At 40.8% G+C, this 21420-nt stretch overlaps 1 protein-coding gene across 5 annotated transcripts in view; it reads left to right on the top strand.

Annotated features, from left to right (window-relative positions):
• The window catches only part of dmd (dystrophin), a 317286-nt gene that overhangs the window by 192776 nt on the left and 103090 nt on the right, over positions 1–21420 (top strand). For all 5 annotated transcript variants that reach the window (XM_042513263.1, XM_042513262.1, XM_042513261.1 and 2 more), the window contains exons 26-36: positions 2473–2573; positions 3084–3195; positions 3312–3425; positions 3846–4001; positions 4097–4267; positions 6686–6868; positions 8778–8912; positions 12266–12415; positions 19210–19371; positions 20607–20717; positions 21224–21397. In XM_042513263.1, the coding sequence (XP_042369197.1) occupies positions 2473–2573; positions 3084–3195; positions 3312–3425; positions 3846–4001; positions 4097–4267; positions 6686–6868; positions 8778–8912; positions 12266–12415; positions 19210–19371; positions 20607–20717; positions 21224–21397 (1569 nt within the window). The remainder of the gene's footprint in view (positions 1–2472; positions 2574–3083; positions 3196–3311; positions 3426–3845; positions 4002–4096; positions 4268–6685; positions 6869–8777; positions 8913–12265; positions 12416–19209; positions 19372–20606; positions 20718–21223; positions 21398–21420) is intronic.

Genomic DNA, 21420 nt, shown 5'->3' with positions numbered 1-21420 from the left:
GCCATATACTAAATAGAGAATGGCCGCTTACATTCACACCTTGCTCCTTGTTTGCTGTCCTGTATCATGAACAGCAATCTGCATTAAAAGTGGCAGCTCTAACAACAAGCTAAAGTGCACCTTCAGAAGCCTAAAAACAAGCTGAGTGAATTTCAATTTCAGTGAGAATCGTCGATTTTGTGAAGCCAGACCTGCATCTGCATTAACATGCAGAGAGCAGACCAGAGCCGGTCTGCTGTTGGTGTGTTTGTCTACAACTCTGCAATTATGAGAGGCGGGTGAGCAAAATCCCAGTGGAGCAAATCAGTGTCTCTGTTTATCACAATATCTACCTACAGATACACACACACAACGCCAGTGCAGTGTGTCAGTATGCATACAATACGGAGCTGAGCACACGCACATACACATTTTCCATGATGTCAGTTTGAATCCACATTTCCATTCAAAATCAAACAAGGTCGTTTTTTCTTTTTGTTTTCATGTTGTTTTAAGAGTGTTGATTTCTATCTTTGTTGTAAGTCAAGGTCACACCACAGAGGAAAGTGTTTGTGTGTGTGTGTGTGTGTCTGTGTCTGTGTGTGTGCCCTCTTTAAACTTGATAATGGTCTTGTAGCATAGCAGGGAGATCAAGCCTTGTAGCCTGAGATTAATTAAAGTTGATTGTAGATAATAATTAGGAATTCATTCTGCATACTGATAAGCCGTCATTAATTTTCGACACAAGTCTTTCCCCTCTCGTCACTCGTCAAGAATCCGCATGTGTGTAAACATATGTGTGGTTGGAAATACTTCTTTTACCCAGGTGACAGTATCACCTCTCATTCTACTTACTTTGTTCATTAAAGTAATGAGCGCTCCTGTCAGGTGGGAACTTGGTTTGAATCCTGACCTAGTGTTCGAAAAACAGATCTCCAGCAGATATTAAAAACAGCCCTGATTGGTGGAAGTAAGTGACAGATGATTATTAATATCATCAACAGCTGCGGGTAGAAGTTATTAAAGACCTGATTGCAGTATTCAATCACTACTTATAATTTGGGTGTTATTACATCGTATGATTGATTTGCGACTTTGCAGCAGTGATGGCGTGAGAAGTGCGAGGGATGGACTATTTAGATAACTGATTGACGACTGCAATTAACTTCTTAAAGCCCATGATGGCATCTTTGTTTTTGTCTTTACAACAGACTTAAACTCGAAGATGTCCATTTTACAACGGTGTAAAACACGGAACTTCTTCACAACAACAATAACAGAGTGATGTGGCCACATATATATCTTTTTTGTGGCTGAAGGTGGTCAGAGATTGATAAAAGGAAAAACATACACATCCGTTACAGCGTTAATGCACACATTTACTATTAAAACGCCACAGCAGTAACCTAAACACCCTGAGACACTCTACCATTGAATTACGAGGCAGCTTCACAGTCAAATGAAAGTTGCATATATGATACAGTAATATTTATATTGTCTAATGGTATTTATCATTCTGTATGCCATCATATTACACAACCCTGGAGGCAGGAGGCTGTTTATTAACGTGATCAAAGAGAGTCACAGGCATTATTTTTATTTTGCACTGAGATGTGTCACCTTTTCGGCTTCCCGTTAGATCTTGATCTTGAATTGCTCACTCATCTCAAAAGTGTCAGTGGAAGTCAGTTACAGAAAGGGGCTTGTCTTTGTGTTTCCCTGCACTCCAGCTGGATACAAATCATTGGGAGAGAGAAGAGGTGGAAAGAAAAGAAAAAGCCAAAACTCTGAGTAAAAATATTTCTAATACCTCCCTGCTTGGGATTCAGTGTTGCAGCAGAAGGATTGTGGGTAAGCCATAGTAACTGACGGATGTCCTGTCCAGGGGCTGTGCTTGAACTAAGCTAAACTAAGCCTCTGAGCCACCTTGGTGTGAACAAGGCTTACTTCCCCCAAATCTTCCTCTGCAACCCACCTAAAGTTCACCAGGAATTCCCTCACCTATCCACTTGTAATTCATCCTGCACAGCAGGGTTAGCAAAATCAAATAGTGTGAAAAGGCTTTTGTTACAAAACGTTAACACTGGCAGCCTCATGACCTCTCATGCTCATCATCCCTTGCGCTCCCACTTCACCCTGCTTTTCATAGATCCTTATACCTACAAAAAGAGGCAAATATGATATATTGGACCTCTGGATCCCCTATTGCATGCACCATTTTTTATTTATTTATCTGTTTATTGAGTTTTTGTCCAATGAGCTATGACAGGCACATTTTTGCTCATGTTCACCTTCTCATTTTTTATGATTGACACTTCCGATTAACTCTACTTTCTATATCTGTACCTCCCCCCATTGCGTACACAACCTCCACCTGTCAAGCAAAATGGCCATCAGAGCTCTTCTGACTTGCATTTTCTCAGTCTATCCCTCCTCCAAACATCCACCCTGCACCTGACCTTTTTTCACTGTGTCTCTTTTTCAACCGTCCAGACCCTGCAGGGGGCTCTGGCTGAACATCAGGGGGAGGTGGACTACCTGACATCAGCCGTGGAGCAGGTCTTCCAGAAAGCTCCAGCAGACATCAGCCAAAAGTAAGAAATGGAAAACAATAGAGTGCTGTGTAATCCATTGAAGGAAAGAACGCAAAGAAATAGCATTTGGTGCAGCGTTTTTTAATGATTATTCTGGAACACATTGGTGGGAAGGTACACTAAAATTCCACTCTAATTCCCAAATATGATATTAGTCCAAATTTGATACCAGTCATGTAAATAGCGTATCCGGTTGAAAATTCTGAAACACCAATCAACATTTTTCACCATGTTCTGACATGTTACAGACCAAAGAACTAATTGATTAAATAATCGACGGTTCGGTTAATCGACGGTTAATCGAAGGTTAGTGATTGCTCCTTAGTTTCTCTTAATGTTTCCTCCAATTATTCATAAGGTCAATGTAACAAGTAGCTGGCTCTTACTTTGGGTAGAGAATCACAGTAATAAATGCAGAGAATGGTCTAAACAGGAGGTTTTCATAAGTAATGCATTGTCGAAGAAATACTTTATTGCACAAACCAATAATTAAGAAACAATTTTCTGTAGGTATCGCATGGAGATGGACACCGTCATGGCCCGTTGGAAACGACTTGGCACCACGCTGGCAGACAATGCCCAGAGAATTCAGGAACTCATGGCTAAACTGATGCAGTTCGAGGTGAGACTGATGACTATATGTTGCTTAAAAGTCCAGTTTCATAACCAGGTAACACAGGATATGATCTGCTGATGGACATATCTGAATCTCAATGTGCTCTCCTGTGTTTTTGTCAGAATGATGTGAAGACTTTAAAAAAGTGGATGGCAGATGTGGATGTGTTCTTGAACGAGGAATGGCCGGCACTGGGAGACTCTGAAGCTCTGGAGAAACAGTTAGAGCAATGCACGGTAAGGAAACCTTGCGTCTTTATATTACTGGAGTCTGAACTACAGCTTCTTGACAACAAATTCTCAAATTCTCCTTTTTGTGTTTTCTAAAAAAATGAAAATTAAAGAATATCAATACAACAGCTCTTAATTCTCAAAACACAGGTTGATAAAAGGTTGAGAATGTTTTTTACCGAGTAGATAAAATGTTCTCAGGTTAAAAATGCCCCTAAGAATTCATAAAATATCCAGGAGTCTATAAAATATTCCCCAATGAAAAATGGAGGAAATGAAAATGAGCAGATAAACACGTTTTTTTGTGACTTCTAGTAAAAAAACAAAAAAGGAACTAAAGATTCCTCATTAAGACTAAAATGACGATGGTCGTAATTCTGCCTGCTTAACCTTCATCCTCCTCGGCCCTGCATTCTGATTGGCCAGGCTCTGGTGAATGACATCCACACCATCCAGCCCAGTGTCAACGGCATCAACGAAGTGGGTCTTTACCTGAAGAAAGAGGCCGAGCCGCCGTTTGCCATCTACATCCAGAAAGAGCTGGACGAACTCAACGGCCAGTGGGAGAACGTCTGCAAACAGGTGTGGAAGCTTCATCCAAAGTGTTTTCCTGCTTTCATGTGTCTAAACAACGTCAAGTGTTTGTGTTGATGTGTGTGTTCCTCTCCTCCGTCAAGGCCTATGCTAAGAAGTCCGCTCTGAAAGGTGGCCTTGATAAGACCATGGCTTTGAGGAAGGAGATGCAGGAGATGCAGGAGTGGATCAACCAGGCTGAGGAAGACTACCTGGAGAGAGATTTTACATACAAGACGCCAGAAGAGCTACGCAAAGCCGTAGAGGAGCTCAAGGTGGGTACCAAAACCAAGAATACGGTCTTTTGCTACTTCTATGACAATGTCAGTTTTTCTGCAAGTAAATATTGAATTTTATTTTGGTTTGAGAGTCTGTTTTTATATTGTGGTGCTATTTTGACAAAAACGAAGGACTTAAGGAAGTGATGCTGTCTCCTCCTCTTGTTGACATTAATAAAAGACTGTGATTATCAATATATTTGTATGTTTGGGAAGTCTCAGGCAGGGTCTTCATTAAGGATCCTAGTAGCCTGAGGGTAGATGCTCTTTTTGAGCCTCTCAGCACTGGCCTAGTGTAACTGACCTAAACAGGGAGACAAGGCTGTTAGGGGGAAGGTTGGGATCTTAACTGATTCTCCTGACCTTATTTTTGCAGTGTTTGGTGTAAACATCCTTTAGGTAGGGTAGGGCAGCGCCTATAGTTTGGTCTTTGCAGAGCCTTTCAGTCCTGTTTGGTGCGGTTTCTGTACCTCTTCTGTTACCTGTCAGGATGCTCTCAAATTTGCAGGAGTATAAATTCCTCAGTATTTGAGGGCATACCTGGGGTGTCTGAGAAGGGGTTGTAGTGCTTTTTTTCCAGAGTGCACTTACGGCGTGTGTGCATGCATGCACAGTTAACTTAACTGTGGCTCGATTCAAGGTTATGTAACCAGTGTTCCCACGAGTGGCACTTGTGGACCAAAACTATGAAATGAAAGGATGTATTGAACAGATTGCAGTTACAGACTGAGAAAAAATAATGTAATTCACTGTGCTACACAAAGGCTACTGGCAGCTTTTAAGGTGGAATGTTTTCTTGCATGTTACTCAGTCCATGAGTTCACGTTGTGAATCACTCAACTCATCTTAGATGTCAGTTTGTTTTCAATGGACATTTGCAGGATATAAGTTTAAGTGATTATTGGATCAAGCGCTTAAAAAATATTTATATGAATTTTAACCACATTATTTTAACCAATGTGGCCTGGCTGTCAGTATGCAGTACCCAGGTCTGGCCCTCGGTGATGTGGACACCAAGGTACTTGTTTTTTTGTTTTTTTTCCAGCTTGAAGTGTTCTATAATACTACTTCTATCAGTCAAGATTTGTGCATGTTTAAAGACAACTGTGAAACTTTTTTCCTGGCAGGTTTACACTCTGTTAAATTGTCAAAATGCTAATTCAGACTAGTTTAGCTCCTCACCACCCCAATACTATTTATGCATTCCCTTATGGATTTAAATGTTCTTGGCCAGGTGTGGTTAGGTCTGCCAACGTCATGGTTTAGAAAGTCCTCTTTCCTTTACTATGAGGTCATCCATACCACATTTAAAGTGCCTGCGTATATGGTTTTACTTCTAAGTATTCAGAGTTATGTGGAGCCCTGTTTGGATTCCCCTGATATCTGGGCCTTTTCAGGAAAATCATGATCTCAGTCTTGTCTATATTCACAGCGGAGGCCCACATCTGACCGACTTTATGCAGCTGCTTTTCTCTGCCACTCTCTTCTGATCCCGCTTAATTCCAGGTCGATAATGCCCCCGCCTGCTGCCTCTCTTTTCATTGTTGAAGTTGAAAACCAGCTCTCTTTCTTTTCCCCCCTCTTTTTATCTTTTTTCTATCACACACAGCTTTGTGTCTGTTTCTCAAACCCCCTCACTTCACTCTCATTCCCTCCATTCCTCAATTTTATATTAAATTGCATAAATTTGCCTATTCATCACTGTACGTTTTTTTTTTAGCTTTCATAACTTTAATGCAATGTGCTTGTGATGTAAATTTATTTGCCTTGTGATATACCCCAAAAAGCCTTGGCAGTAGTAGTCCCCATTCATTCAACCGTGCTCCCAAAAAAGTTTGCTTGAGAGTCAAGTTGAAAATTAAAAATTGATTTCACTCTGCTTGCTCTTGCTAATCTCCCCCTCCTCCTCCTCCTCCATCCCCTCCCTCCTTTCACCTCCTCTTCCTCTCCTTCACTCTCCCTTTCTGCTCCGAACTTAAAGGAAACTCCATTCGTGAATCTCTTCACTCGCTTATTCTCTTAATCCCCCCGTCTTCTGCTCCCTCCCTCCATCGTTTGGGAAAGTATTAGCTACACTCCCTCATTCATTGATTCGTTGGCTTACTCGCTCGCTCTGTCTCTCTCTGTCTCTTTACACTCGGTGGCTTTGTCAACAGAAGATACATTGATTCATTTGTTTGTGCATCCATCCCTCCATCCATTAAGCCCCCCTCTCTCTTACTTTCACTTTTCCTTCTCCTGCTCTTTATCTCTTGCCCCCTTGTTTTTTTCTTTCACTGTCCAGATGACTTTTAAGAGTTTCATTGACACAACGAGGCTTCTTAATACACAAAAACTAAAGCAACTAATGTCCCAGAGTGTCTCAAACAACCTCTGACAAGCATCGCTAATTCATTTACTTTGTGTCTCCATCAGAGGGCCCAGGAAGAGGTCCACTCCAAGGAGTTAAAAGTCAAACTCCTGACTGACAGCGTCAACAGTTTCATCGCCAAAGCCCCACCCACTGCCCATGATGCCTTGCGGTCTGAATTGGACGTGCTGACAGCTAACTACCAGCGCCTGTGTAGCCGGCTGGATGGAAAATGTAAAACTCTGGAGGTACGAGCGCTGTCTGATCATTTGAAAGTGTTGATTGGATAACCTCGGTATGCATTAGTAATGCCAAAATGTGCTTGAAACTTTTAACAAGGGGAAAAGAAAAGGGTGTGTGTGTTTATGTGTGTATGCCCGAGGTAAAAACACCCTTACATGTTGTGTCAAGGCCGTAATGCGCACATACATCAGCGCCAGCTCTGGAGGGCATGTTGCTGTGTGTAGATGAGTGTGTGAGAGTACACCGTTTATTATAGATGAGCTAAGGGTAAACGAGATCAGCCAGGCAGCAATGTTTGAGGCTTTTTTTTCTTGCATTTTAGATGTAACCTCATGACCTCCAAATAGTAAGCTTTATCAAAAACGAGTCAATTTGATATAAAGTAAGATATTTTAATGTTTAATGATCAGGCTGGAGGTGAAAAAACATGATGGCGATACAAGCTGGATAAACACATGTTGGGCTTTCATTGTTAAGTTGAAAATATTCCCAGTGAAAAGTGTAGACGATGTTTTCTGTGGTTTCAAGACAGAAATCTCAGACACAGATATCTGGGAGCTATCTGCATGAGTAGAATGTCTGCAGTGCTTCAAATATTTTACTGGAGTGAAATCATACCTGTCTGTTTAGAAAAACACTGAAGCTCCATTACCATTATATTAGAATAATACATAGACTTACTGCTGCTCTGTCATGTGCATAAAATGTGCTGCACTGTGCCTCTTTATTTGGAGATGCACGCATTGCTTGCTCTGTGATGACTGCAGGTATTTTATAGGCAGTATTTCAGGAGCGGTCAAAGGGTACAGATGACCCAGCCCTAACCCTAACCAGTAGCCACCCTAACCAGTAACATTTTGCTGGAAACAACCTCCCAGAAGGCATGTGACACAAAGCAGGGAAAGGACAAAAGCAAGTAAACATACTTGAGCATAACAAAATGAAACAAGGTATTATATGTAAGTTCTAACACAACTTTAAAACAAAATACATGCAGAGGCAGTAAAAGTTGCATTCCCATGGCAGTTTTAATCTGTAATAGATATTGAGAGCTCTGGGTTTGCTCCTCCGGTGACTCAAGATGCACAAATTGTGGCTGTTGCGCTCTCTGTGATGTTTATTGATCAATATCAGTGCCAGAATGTGGAATAAGAATCCTATATATAACTAGCGTGTTCGGGTGGTGTGAGCGCAAATGGGTTTCTCTTTGTAGCTTTTGGCATCTTGATGAGCTTCTGTTAAAAAGCCTGTCCACTTATCGATGCAATAAAACCACACACGCTACCACCAACTTTGTCTTACAGCTATTGGCTGGTGCATTACAATATTGGCAAACAATTCAATTTTTTCTTGTGTGTGACATAAGCTTTTTTTTTTTTTTTTGAACATATTTCCAGATTTAGCTTCATTTTACATTCCTGAAGCCAATTCAATCACTTCGCCCAGACAGAAGCAACTGCTGCTAATTTGGAGGCAGAAACAATCTAATCAAACATGTTGATGTTGAACAGATGCTGCTTACGATGGCCTGCGCCAAAGCTGAATAAGTGAATCTAAAACAAAACACCACGAGAAAGTGGCGTCTGTAGTCGTCTACCTGTCCTCCTGTTTCTCTGCTTCTCTGTCTGTGCCCCCTCGACGTGAGTCTCCTCTCCATCTTACCACTCCCCTTTGTGCCACATTTTCTTGAGACATAATTACCCCTGCGTCTTGGTTTTTTTTTGGCAACTTGAGTTTATGGTTGAAGAATCTCTCGCTCTGTCTTTTTCTGCTGCTGTCCAGCCGTCTTTGTTCCCTCTAACACATAAAAATGTCGAAAGGGTCGCCATTTTTTTTCAGTACATTCTCTCTTGTTTCTCTTCATCTCTGCCCGTGCCTCCTGGTGATTTTGTTGTACGTGTGTGTGTTTTGCAGGAGGTGTGGGCATGCTGGTGTGAGTTGCTCTCCTACCTGGAGCAGGAGAACGCCTTCCTGGATCAGCTGGAGCAGAAACTGGATGAGACGGAAAACCTTCAAGGAGGAGCGGAGGAGCTTCAGGAGGCTCTGGATGTGAGTATAAACAGTAGGAGGAAAGGATGAACAGCAGGGGTGTGCATATTGTTCAGGATAATAACTGAATCATTTTTAATATGGCAGAAAAAATCATATCATGATAATGGCAATATTCCAACATGTTCACAAAAAGATGGAAACAACAAGCAGGGTTAAGAGTGAATTTGCAGCCGCTTACCATTGTACTTTACAAACTTAGGAAATGACAGATTTGTTTTTGTGTTTTCTGAAGATCTGAAGGCAAACTGTAATGTTTATGCTAACATATAAAACTGTACCACTTATTTATGCTTGTGCTATGTGCACTCGGCGTTACAATTCTGTGTTCTTGTAATTAATAATTAAAATATCTTGTATAGTTTTTCTGTATTTTGTCATATCATCAAGTATATTGTATCACAATAATACCCTGAAATATCGTGACATTATTTTAGGGCCATATTGTCTACCACTAATGAACAAACCATGCATGAAGTAAGACAAGGTTGCAGAGACTCAGACAGAATATAGGAAGAAGAAGAAGTTGTTATGACGTAAAACATGTTTAAGGGGACAAGGGTAAATAAGATGGAGGAGAGGGCAGGTTGTGATTTTTCCCTCTATGAAGCAAGAGGCAGGAGTGCTCTCACCCAGACCCTTCTGCTGAGGGCTTTAGCCTGCTTAAATGATGAAGAGCCGATCCCATCAGTGATCACACGTGTTTCCCATGTGTCCTTGCAGCAGAGCGCGCAGCTGTTGTGCTTAAGCAGCAGGGCTGACTGCAGCCCACCTGGGACGTCTCCTCCCACAAGCTAAAGCCGTGTCTCACATTAAACTTATTGGCTGTCTGTATTCATCTTTCAGTCATATTGAAGTTGTGATACATTGCTGCTGATGTAAACGGAAGTTTTCCTTGTTTCCTGTAGTGGATGAAGTACTTAGATATTATACTTAAGTAAAAGTTTCAATAACACCATGGAGAAATCCTCTCTTATTTATGTATATATTTAAAGATGACAAGTAAAATCTTAAAATCAATCCTAAAAGAAATGGGCAGCCAGACTAAATTCATAAAAATTGGAGTAATGTATTCCCTTTTGTTGATTCTAGTTGAAAGTCTGTCTGCTGCATTTTGCACAACTTAGAGTCTATGAATTGACCTCTGATTAATACCTATTAAAAGACCATTGCAGTAATCCAATCTGGAGGAAATAAAAGCATGAAGGACGATTGCATTTCTATTCTTAGATAAAGATTTTTTATTACAAGATGAGGAAATATTTGGTGCTATTTGTCAGTGGATGCATTTTAAGTACTGCAGGGAGGGATACTCCAGCCAGAAACAGCCACAATGAGCTTTTAGCTGAAGAGCTGCAGGCAGTGGGCTCTTTCTGTGATTTGTGACCTGCATTTCTCCAACACATCATCAGCAATGTTCACCGTGCCCTACTCTGTTGCCGCAAAACACTCACACCGTTCCAGCAGAGCTTGAATGGTTGTGGCTGCTCATGGCTCAACAGCTCAGCTGTATTGAAAACTGAAAAAATGGGCCAGGCTGACCACTTTAAGGCAACAGTGTTTCCCAGTCTTAACAGCCACCAGAACCTCAAGCAGGAAGCTTGATCCTCTTGGGCTTCACAGGGATTTTCTGTTGTTAATCAAACAATTACAATGAAAATTCAGGCCTCCCTCAGCTACGAGCTTGGCCAAGTGAAACCTCGACCACCACCACCACCACAGGACGAAGAGAACACCAGTCTCTGCACCTAATAGCCCAGCAGGCTTATGTTGTGCAAACATGAAAAACAGCAAAGACAAAGGAAATGAAAAGGAAACAAAGAGGAGAGAAAACAACCAGAATTACAAAGATTGATAAATAGGTAAATAAAAGGTGCGTTTGCTGTTACATAAAGTGTTTGAGCTGACAACTATGAAGGATCGGAGCTGCCTAAATAAAATAAATAAATACGATTAAAAATGAATAAATACATGTAAAACTACATTTTAAATAAATAAAAAAACAAATGCAAAAATAAACTTATACAAAAGGGAAACTAAATAGGAGAGTAAATAAATCAAAATAAAGGCAAATAAATAAAGATCAATGAAGATTAACAGAAATACAGAACAGAAATATCAATTCACGTCACATTTCATGAATTAATAAACACCTAGGTTTAATTTTAACATTATTTTGGTAAATGTAATTATAATAATATGATAGTATAATGTAATTCATATATTGATTAATTTTATTGAGCCATTTATCTTTTTATTTATATTTATTTATTATTTCGGCAGAATCCATCCTCCACAGAAAGGCATATCTGCCCATTTCAGACATAAATGATTCAAAAGAACCAATAAAGTTTATGTCAACGCATAAGGCTGGTTACCATTAATTTACTGTTTACCTGGGGAAATTAGAAAATCATGGTGATCATTGAACACGATCACCTTCCTAGATTTTCAGAATAAAATTTCCAGGTGTTGAATTATGGGAGGAATGCAAAAAACTGAAAATTCGATTTAAGGAGAAAAAGGGACAGGATTTTTTTTTCTTTTTAACTCAAGGAGTCAGCGGGGAAAGATAACGTCAAGAGGAAATGTTTGATGTGAGATATTTCTGGAAAAGGTGATTCTTATGTAATGAAAGAATATATGAAAGAGATTATGTAAGCAATCATTTCGAGGGAATCGAGATAGATTGAGTGTTTTGATTTCTCTAAGGATATTGATGTTATGTAAGACACACAGAGAAAAAGAAACATGAAAAAACAGCAAATCCAATGGAATTTACAGTGAATGTTGCAATTAGAGACAGTGAGGCTTCCTGGTCTTCCCGAGACAATCAAGTGAAAGGTTTACGTGTTAACCTCAAACTCATTGATTTGCTTAAACGGTGCTTTTGGAGATTGCCTTAGATGTTACATCCAGGGCTTTGGTGAGATTAAACAATGCAAAAAGCTAAAAGCCTCGAGACCACAGATGCATTCTTTCATTTAAGTTTGTACAGAACAGCAAAAATGCAAATAACTGCCCACTCAGCTGTATTTTACCGTGCTAAATGCTCTACTGACATCAGCCAAAGAGACTTTTATAGGGATTTCAGAAGATGTGAAAAGCTGTTAAGCACTGAGGTCAGACATACAAGGGCTACTTGACCTCTTTTAGCCTCTACATGTCATCACCTCACACTCTTACCCTGCATAATTTTCAATGTGCCTCTCCTACTTCATCATGAGTCACCTTCAAACAAAACAATATCAGTTTGTATGCATATTTATCTGCGGTTTCACCAAATGTACGTTACGGTCCTGGAATTTTTAACTGCTGGTGTTGCTGATGATGTTTTGTGTTTGTGTGTGCAGAGTCTCGAGGTTCTTTTGCGGCACCCAGAGGACAACAGGAACCAGATTCGGGAGCTGGCCCAGACGCTAATGGACGGAGGTGTTCTGGATGAACTAATACAGCAAAAACTGGACGCTTTTAATACGCGATGGGATGAGCTCATGGCAAGGGTAAGACACACAGTACACTCACACATACAGAAATTACAACATGTTCAGGCTGCGGTCAGATGGTGCGCTGAAAGCCTCGTGAACTGAAGCTCTTGTATGAAAATAGAAAAAACCGAGACATTTCAGAGTTTGAGGAAAACATATTTTTAGCAGTAGCACTCAACCAGCGCATTCTGCATCACTTCATGTTGTGTTCTGGTTTGTTGGTCGTGAAGATAAGTTGTCACAACAGTCACATTGTGGGACTTTGGTCGTACATTTCTGACACTGTCTGAATTTTGCTGCAGGCTGTCTTTGGTTGCTTTTGGACAAGTTTTACAGTACAATGTTGAACCAGTGTTTTGACTGACAACCAAAGATTTCACCAAAAATGAGAACAAAGCTTTGGGCACAGGATGTACTTTTGGGCTGGAGATGCTTGCAGCTGCAAGATAAACACATTCACAATCCATATGTCCTCTTTTCTGACAAAGATTTCACCATGTTTCTCACACGTTAGTCATCTTTTGTTTGGGACAGCTGAAATCACACAGTGTAAAGGGGCCTAATGCTTGCATATAGAGTTGTCACAACCCAACAACCTGAACTCCCTCATTTAGTTGTAAAATAATGGCCCATATTCCACAACGGAGGTCCCATGTATGTGATGAAAAAGTGCCAGAAAGCTCTGCATTTTTTATGCTTTATGTTTGGACAAATTAAAGTTTCTAATAATCTATTAAATGGCACACAGCCTGGTACAGGTCAAAACATACCATCAGAAATACCTGACATATACTGTAAAAATACTTTTAACTGTCAAAAACAGCAGGTAAATCAGAGAAATAATTCTGACAACATAATTATTACTCTGCTGCTGCAGCATCTGACATAAAAGATTAAATAGGGATTTTTTTTTCATTTAAATCCTTTTGTCAGAGTCTTGAAAGTAGAATTCCACACAGTTCAGGAATTCATGTGATTTCATGATACTACGCAGCTGGTCTGTGCATAACATGAAGACCGAGCTAACACCGATTAGCAAGCAGCATGCAGAAAAATGTTTATGTGTTGCTAGGCGACAGCTGTCGTGTCCAGCTGTTGGGGAACTATTTGTGTCGGCAGAGCCAAAAAAATCATTAATTAAACAAACAAATCATAATCTGTTGTCGCTTGTAACTATTAACAAAAAAAAAGACGCGTGTAGAACTGACGTATAAAAGCAATATCACACTTGAGGTTGTGTGTTGTGCTGTATATCATCACGGCTGTGATTCGGTCGTAGGCACGAGGCTGCAGGCCGAATGCCGAAAATAATCACAGCCGTGATGATATACAAGCGCAACATCACTCCCTCTCGTGTGATATTGCTTAAATAAAAAGATGCACACACACATATAGGCTACATGCACGCCCAGTCGTTATTTTTCTTTTCCCTCTCTTATCCTCCCTTCTTCCTCCTCCTCTTCTTACATCTTCCCATTCCTCCATTTATCACACCTTTCCCTTTCTTCTTGCACTTCATCATCTTCCTTTCCACTATTTTTTCCTTTATTTCCTACCCTATCGTCCTCCTCGCCCCCCCTTTCCTTCCCCTGCTTCTTCTGTCTTCATCAATTTCTTCCTCCTCCCTCTCCAGCTCCTCACTCTCTTGTCCTCCCTCTGATTCCTAATTCTCCTCCTTCTCCTCCTCTTCTTTTCCCAACATCTTCCTTTCCTCCCTCCCAGCCATCATCAGCGGCAGCAATACATTCTCAGCCTCTTGTGGTGATGCTCAGTGACAGATTAGAAACACTTGCACCCACACACACATACACACACACGCATAGCGACACACACTCATTGCCCGCTGGGTTGATCCTCCCTCACAATAGAACCAGATTAATGTTCTCCTTGCAGCCTGATAAGCCTCCCTTTGTTTGTCTACCCATCAGAGACAGTGTGTGTGTGCGTATGTGTGTGTGTGTGTGAGGCGCATTCTTTCATTTCAGACTTTTGTATTCTTTGGGAAGAAGTGTCATTGTGTGTATTGTCTGTGCGTGTGTGTTTGAAAACATTACAGAAGCTGGTGTCCTTTGTTTCAGTGTGTATGTCAGCATGTATGCATGTGAGGTGAGGCCGGGCGGCTCTGAGCCCTGTTTGTTTGTCATCTATAAAGAGGACGAGGAGCTCAGAGACAGGACGCGGGTGTTTGTGAGTATCTCCGGAAAGACAGATGGAGGAGCAAAAGCACACTGAGACCAAAATATTGCCTTAATATTTTTCCTTTTTTTACCTGAGGGGACTGTGTAGAGGGAATTTCTTTTATAAATCTGTTTTTTGTAACTTGATCAGTGCTGTTTGAAGAACACACTGTCAAATCTCTTGGATCATTTTTGGACCAGTTTTAGTGATGGTCATTTTTCAGCTTTCCAGAGACTGAAGATGAAAACTACACATTTCATGAACTACACGCAAAACTGTCATTCAGTGGAATTCTCTTTTATTAATCAAAACAGGCATCCTAAATGGTCTCTTAATACATAATATCATAATTGTAGAATTATAAAGCTCTATTAGGGCAAAACAGAAAGCACAGATTTTCCAAAAGCATAGATAGTTTACTCTTACTTTGTTGAAACACCAATTTAGTGTATTAATTACTCAGAGGAGTTATGATATCATAACTAATGGTATTAATTATGGCTCTGTTACCAGGTCCCTGTCACTGAATGGAATGAAGCCATTAATTATGTTATTAATAGTACCAATTTTTTCCCTCCTCTGAAATATAGAAATGATTGTTGTGAAAAAGATCTAGTTATATTCAACTCAGTTGGCAGAAAAAAGTGGTTTACTGATTGTGTTAAATTGCATAGATTCTGAAGACTGTGTTTCTATATATTTTAACAATGCTGTGGTTAACATACGGTTAGGTTTAGGCACAAATTTCACTTGGTTATAGTTAAGAAAAGATCATGTTTTGGCTTTAAAACAACAACATGGAGGTGCTGCCGATATCTTGCTAAATAAATCATTTTTGGTGGCACAATCATGGCTGGACCTGACACTGATTTCTTGCAAAGAGACATCCGCTTTTTGTGGCAGAATCACAGCTTGACATGACACTGATGTCTTGCTAAAAGACAGCCACTTTTGGTGGCACAGTTGCCGCTCGAAACTTCAAGTTAGTGGCACAAGTGCAACTGGAAATGCTGCATGGTCTTGCTGTAAAGATTCCCTGTTTTTGATGACGCAATCACATCTGGACATGATGCTGATGTCTCAATAAAAAATACATGAAATTTTGGTGGAATAATCGCTGCTGAAAATGCAGCTGATTTCCCACTTGGAAAAAAACACCCATTTTTAGTGGCATAATCACAGCTGGATATGCAGCTTGTCTCTTACTAAAAAACACCCACTTTTGACAGCATAACTGCTGCTGGGAATGCTTTAATGTCTTGCTAAAAAAAACAACCAGTTTTGCTGATTGTTGGTCTCGAACAGTTGTCCGCAGGTTCACAGCCATTTCACTTTGTCATCAGACCTTTTAGAGACAGCAGTTGCATGTGGAGCAGTAACCCTGACGAGGACAAAGCTTCTTTACTCCATCTGTTATTGACACTATTTTGATTGGCTTTACACATAGAAATGGTAGATGTCATTCAAGTCAAAGTTAGACATCAACGAAGTCTATTTCTTATCTATTTCTTACTTCTTATCCAAAGAAAAGTATTATAAGTTCAAGTGTCAAATAGCTGAATGTCAACACTTCCCCGGCATCAGATGGGGCCAAGTTCTAAGCAGTGCAGGGGTCTAAGTAAATGCAGAGACAGTAAAATAAGTATATAATCTTATTATATCAATGTCCCACTTTAAAACTCATGGAGATAAATCCAGCCCGCGCATGCAAAAAAAATGTTGTCTCACATCTCTGTCCTCACGACTTCAGATCAAAGAAGCGTGTTTGCCATTTTAATTTCAGCTTCTTGTAACGGCTGAAAACCAATAAGAGGAAGTGCGGTGCGGAGAACGCTGCTCGCGCTTTGCCGACGGCGTTTCCGACACAAGGCAGTTAAGCAAACAGTGATTCTCTATCTCTCTTGTTCACAATCACTGCATTCGTGACTGCGTGTCTGCGTGTCTGCGTGTGTGTGAGAGAAATAAGTAATAAGGGAAAACTGAGTGTTTAATGAGAATATGTATTCATGAGCCGACAATTGCCAGGGAAATGGAGTACATGGCCACAGGGAAGGTTGTTATCAATGTTTGTCTAAATATTTAATCTCACTCAACTTCTCATTTCATACATTATCAACTAAGACACATCCACTAGTAACATTAGGAGTACTGTGTGTGAGTGTGAGTGTGTGTGTGTGTGTGTGTGTGTGTGTGTGTGTGTGTGTGTGTGTGTGTGTGTGTGTTGGGGTTAGACAGGCTCAGGGCTATACTTAGTGTCATTATCCTTCTGCATGAGCTTAGCATCCTCACCTGTAACCACATACACATACTCCGTCTCCCTCGAACATAAGTGCTCATACAGGTTGGTGATGTAACAGGTCAGTTTACTCGTTAATCTTGTAGGCAGTCCCTGGGGAAAGTCAGGAAAAAAACACTTCAGTAGTGTCCTCTTTAGCTAACAACAGGCATCAGAAGATCATTTGTGTTGTTGGTGACGACGGTGGAGTTGATGTGGTCGGTCACACAGAGACGACATGAGAGAGAAACCCCGGAGTCCGTCCTTCAAGAGGGTACATACAGGGGGAGTGTGATTGTGTGTGTGTGTGTGTGTGTGTCTGTGGGAGGGGGTTATGTCATTCTGTTTTGTGCCTCTGTTTGTCTTTGTATATGCTCATTTAGGGCGCACGCGTGTGTGTGTACAGGCTAGAAACAGCTCTTGATGTCTGAAGATAAAGGCTTAATTACACTAGCATTTAAAATGCTTACATTTTGCGCCTTAATCAGTTCATTTCCATGGAATCACCATGATTGGTACATTGACTTGCGCAGGGGGGCATTTGCGCATTTTTTTTTCACATCAAGTTTAACTTTGGTGAAATCTGAACTGCAAATTTTCACTTTTCACCAGCAGCAAGTCAGCTGAGGGAGAGCTGAATAGTCTGCATGGAAGAAACTGTTGTAGCTTATTAGCTGTGTTGCAACATTTTTAAAAATCTAATTACCGACATCAAGAGTTGACCGCTGAAGGCTGTGTATTCTCTGGTCTTTACTCTGCAAAATCATGGCTTAGCTTTGGTCCCTCATCATTTCTGACTAATTTTACAACCTTGAGTTACATTTTGATAGAAGAACATTGAGGCGTTCAACTATTTTGAAGCCCTCTCTGGAAATTTTAAGACAAGATATTAGAGGAAAAAAACATAAAGTGCTTTAAATAGATCAAGCCTGAGCACATAATGACTGCCAAAATTCAAGACATAACAAAGGCTCAGAGTATCACCATTAACTCATTATTAAATGACGTATTCATATCATATTTGTTTATTATTCTCAGCTGTTAAGAAACGGGTTGAGCAAACATACAGTAAATGTGATTTGACAGAGGGGACCAGGGTCTGTTTTAGTTGTATCTCCCATTGGTGTTTACATGATGGCTACTAGCCATTTTTTTCCTTTGCAATTCCTTATATATGGTATGAAAACCTAGTATAAAACTCTGTGAGCATGTTGGTTTGTAGATTTCAAGAAAAAAATGCCACTTTACCAAGCAAATCTCTGCACTTCTACTAACGATACCAGAATAGTCACGTTGCAACAACGGACTGGAAGTTGACTTAAAGAGAACAACAGAGAACAAAATACCAATAGGAAAATAAACAACATTGTCGAGAGGAAAAAGACAGTATAGCCATTGTGACTGACTATTGCATTCAGCTATCTCTACACTCTTGTCCAAATATGGTCTCTTCTTGCTTCAAAATCCAAGATGACGACTGCTAAATGCCAATTTTTATGCTTCAGAATTGGAGTCCACAAACCAGTGGGTGACGTCACGGTGACTATGTCCATTATTTTATACAATCTGTGGGCCCAGCTGGCGACAGTGTCCGCTCACCAGCTATAGGAGGTCACCAACTAGCTTTGAGAGTAATCACTGTGTCACCAAGCTTACAGAACAACATATTTCACAGAGACGCAGATTAATTAAAGCCAGTGATATTCTATATTTATATTACTGTCAAAAATCCCATGAAAAGACCAAAACCAACAATATGTGAGTCTCTCAAACACTTTGACCTCCCAACCCCGTCTGTGGCTCTCAAGCTTTTAGGTTCCTATTGCAGACATAAATCTAAAAAAACTGCTCACAAACATATAATTTCTTTTTTTTTTTTAAAGTGAATTCTTGATTAAAATAAAAAAAAAAGGCTCTCAACAGCTGACCTTCACTGAACGGAGAGTCAGTCTTATTTTTAACTCCTCTGTTGGCCTAATTACATCCTCTGAAATGTAGTAGGTTTTGTGTGTGTGCACAGTTGGTGGTGCTGATGTTACTCAGCACTGACTTTTTATACGCTGACTGCAAAAACGAACAGTACACAAGTTTGGATGTGAGAATGAAATATCCCGCTCTCCCCCCGAGGATCCTGTAAAAATGCATCTTGTCTGACTCCCATGGGTACATTATCTAGACTTTCTAAGAGATTATTCAAGTTGTTGTTTGCGGGGAATTGCTTTTATATACATGAGTTGGAAATTTTAATGTAGGAATACATGGAAACATCTACTGATGTGTTTCTTGTATTTATAGTCTACTTTATCCTTTCGTCTGTGTTTTTTTTTTTGATGAGGTGTGTTTTTTGTTTCCCCAGGCGGCGCTCAGGCAGAAGGAGCTGGAGAAGAGCGTCCAGTGGGCCCAGGAGAATGACAAGACACTAAGGCAGATCCAGGATTCGCTGGCCAACACCGATCGTCACCTCACTGCGTACCTGGCTGACCATATCGATGCCCAGCAGATACCGCAGGAGGCTCAGGTAGCCATCAGTGTTTGGCTGTGTGTGTGTTAAAAGACTTAGATGAATCAAAGGTTAGCTATTATACCTGGACTATTTCCATCATTAACAGAGACAGCTGTGTGGACAGGTAGAGGAAAAGGAAAACAGCAGAGTCAAAATACATGATTCAGATCTTCCATGTACGTGTGTGTGTTTGTGTGTGTGTTTGTGTGCATGCAGAGGAACCCAAGAGAGAATGGCAACTGCTCTTTTTCTCCCCGTGGTCCTAATTAAGCCTGGAGCTGCTTTGGACACGGACAGCCGGAGCAAACACTCACACGCACGCACACACACCATGCCACTGTCTTTTTACTCCTTCTCTAACTTAGCCTACATATCTCCTCTTTTTTTTCTCTGGGACACACACACACACACACACAAACACACACACACACACACACACACACACAAACACACACACACACACACACACACACACACACACACACACACACACACACACAGTCTCTAGACAAATCAGACTTTAGATTGTGAAATACTGGCGTGCCGTGATAGAATAAGTGATGGAAACGTGTGTGTACGTGTAGAGAGGGGATGGAGAGATTACCTCCACGTGTGTTGTAGACCACAAGTGCAAAGGATGACTCTCTCTCACTACCTCACATACACACACACACACACACACACACACACGGGAGGATGAGAGAATGATTGGATTAGAGTGGTGTGGATGAGCATATGTGATTACAGGGCACTTGGTATTTAAAAAGAGAGCAGGGTGACGGAGGCCAAGTGAGTGTGTGTGTGTGTGTGTGTGTGTGTGTGTGTGTGTGTGTGTGTGTGTGTGTGTGTGTGTGTGTGCGTATGTGTGCGTATGTGTGCGTGTGTGTGTGTGTGTGTGAGAGAGAGAGAGAGAGAGAGAGAGAGAGAGACACAGAGGGACACTGACAGGTTGTTAAAGCTTTTGAGTGTCCTCTCCTCTTCTTGATGCCTCCTGCCCCCTTGTGGGCAGCAGGAGGAGGTACACTTTTAATTAATTTCAACTTTATTGGCTGTAGTTTCACTTTAGGGACATCTTATTCAATTCACTAACTCTGTACACTATAAGTATTAAATCAAACTTTAAAGTCATTTTACTTTAGAGAAAAATATTTTGGCTGACTGTTATTCATCAATATAATTTGTGTCAGCCTTTTTATTCTTAATTCATCATTATTGAAAGGTTTGTATTTATGTGTGTGTGTGTTTAACAGAAAATCCAGACGGAGCTGAGCGGCTATGATGCGACTCTGGAGGACATGAGGAAGAAGAACCAGGACAAAGAGCCGTCCCAGAGGATCATGGGACAGATTGACCTTACCCAGGTAGACACTCACACCTGCAAGTGTACAATTGCCAGATGCAGCAAGAGATGGACACATTCTGCTACATTTATTTAGATCCTTTTATAAATTTACCACCATGAAAGAAACATTTTTAAACTATAATATCATAAAACAAACAAATACAAAATGGGGCTATGAGTCAGCCCGTCGAAAGATTAGATGAACCATTAACAATAAATCCTGTTGTCTTGTCAGGAGATTTTAATGATTAATGAATGTATCTTAGTTGTGCCAGCTGTGCGTAACATAAGCAGGAGAAGTGTGAGTGTGATCCTCCGCCAACGAGTTGATCTGAGCAGGTGGATACACAACTCACTGAAAACATAGAGGATGCTTCTGCCTCTGCAGTCTGCATTTAAACTGTCTTGTTAATTTTTCTAATTTGTACACACAGTATACTTATTTCTCCAGCTGTTGTGTCCCTCTTTCGCGCCATAGCACCCAAGCTTTTTCCTATCGCTATCATCTCTGTTTCCTTGTCACAGAAAATGCTGACAGACGTGTGGACGAAGTTCCGGCTCTTCCAGAAGCCGGCAAACTTTGACGCCCGGCTGGCCGAGTGTGAGCGCTTGCTGGCTGGGGTCAAAAGTCAGGTGGGGGTGCTGGACATCCGTAGTGTGGAGCAGGATGTGGTGCAGTCGCAGCTGGATCAATGCATGGTGGGTATTTGTGGTGAATAAAT

Source organism: Plectropomus leopardus, chromosome 24 (genome assembly GCF_008729295.1).
Source record: "Plectropomus leopardus isolate mb chromosome 24, YSFRI_Pleo_2.0, whole genome shotgun sequence".
NCBI classification, from domain to species: domain Eukaryota; kingdom Metazoa; phylum Chordata; class Actinopteri; order Perciformes; family Serranidae; genus Plectropomus; species Plectropomus leopardus.
Note: the sequence above shows the minus strand (reverse complement) of the source record. Positions and strands in the feature narration are given on the sequence as shown.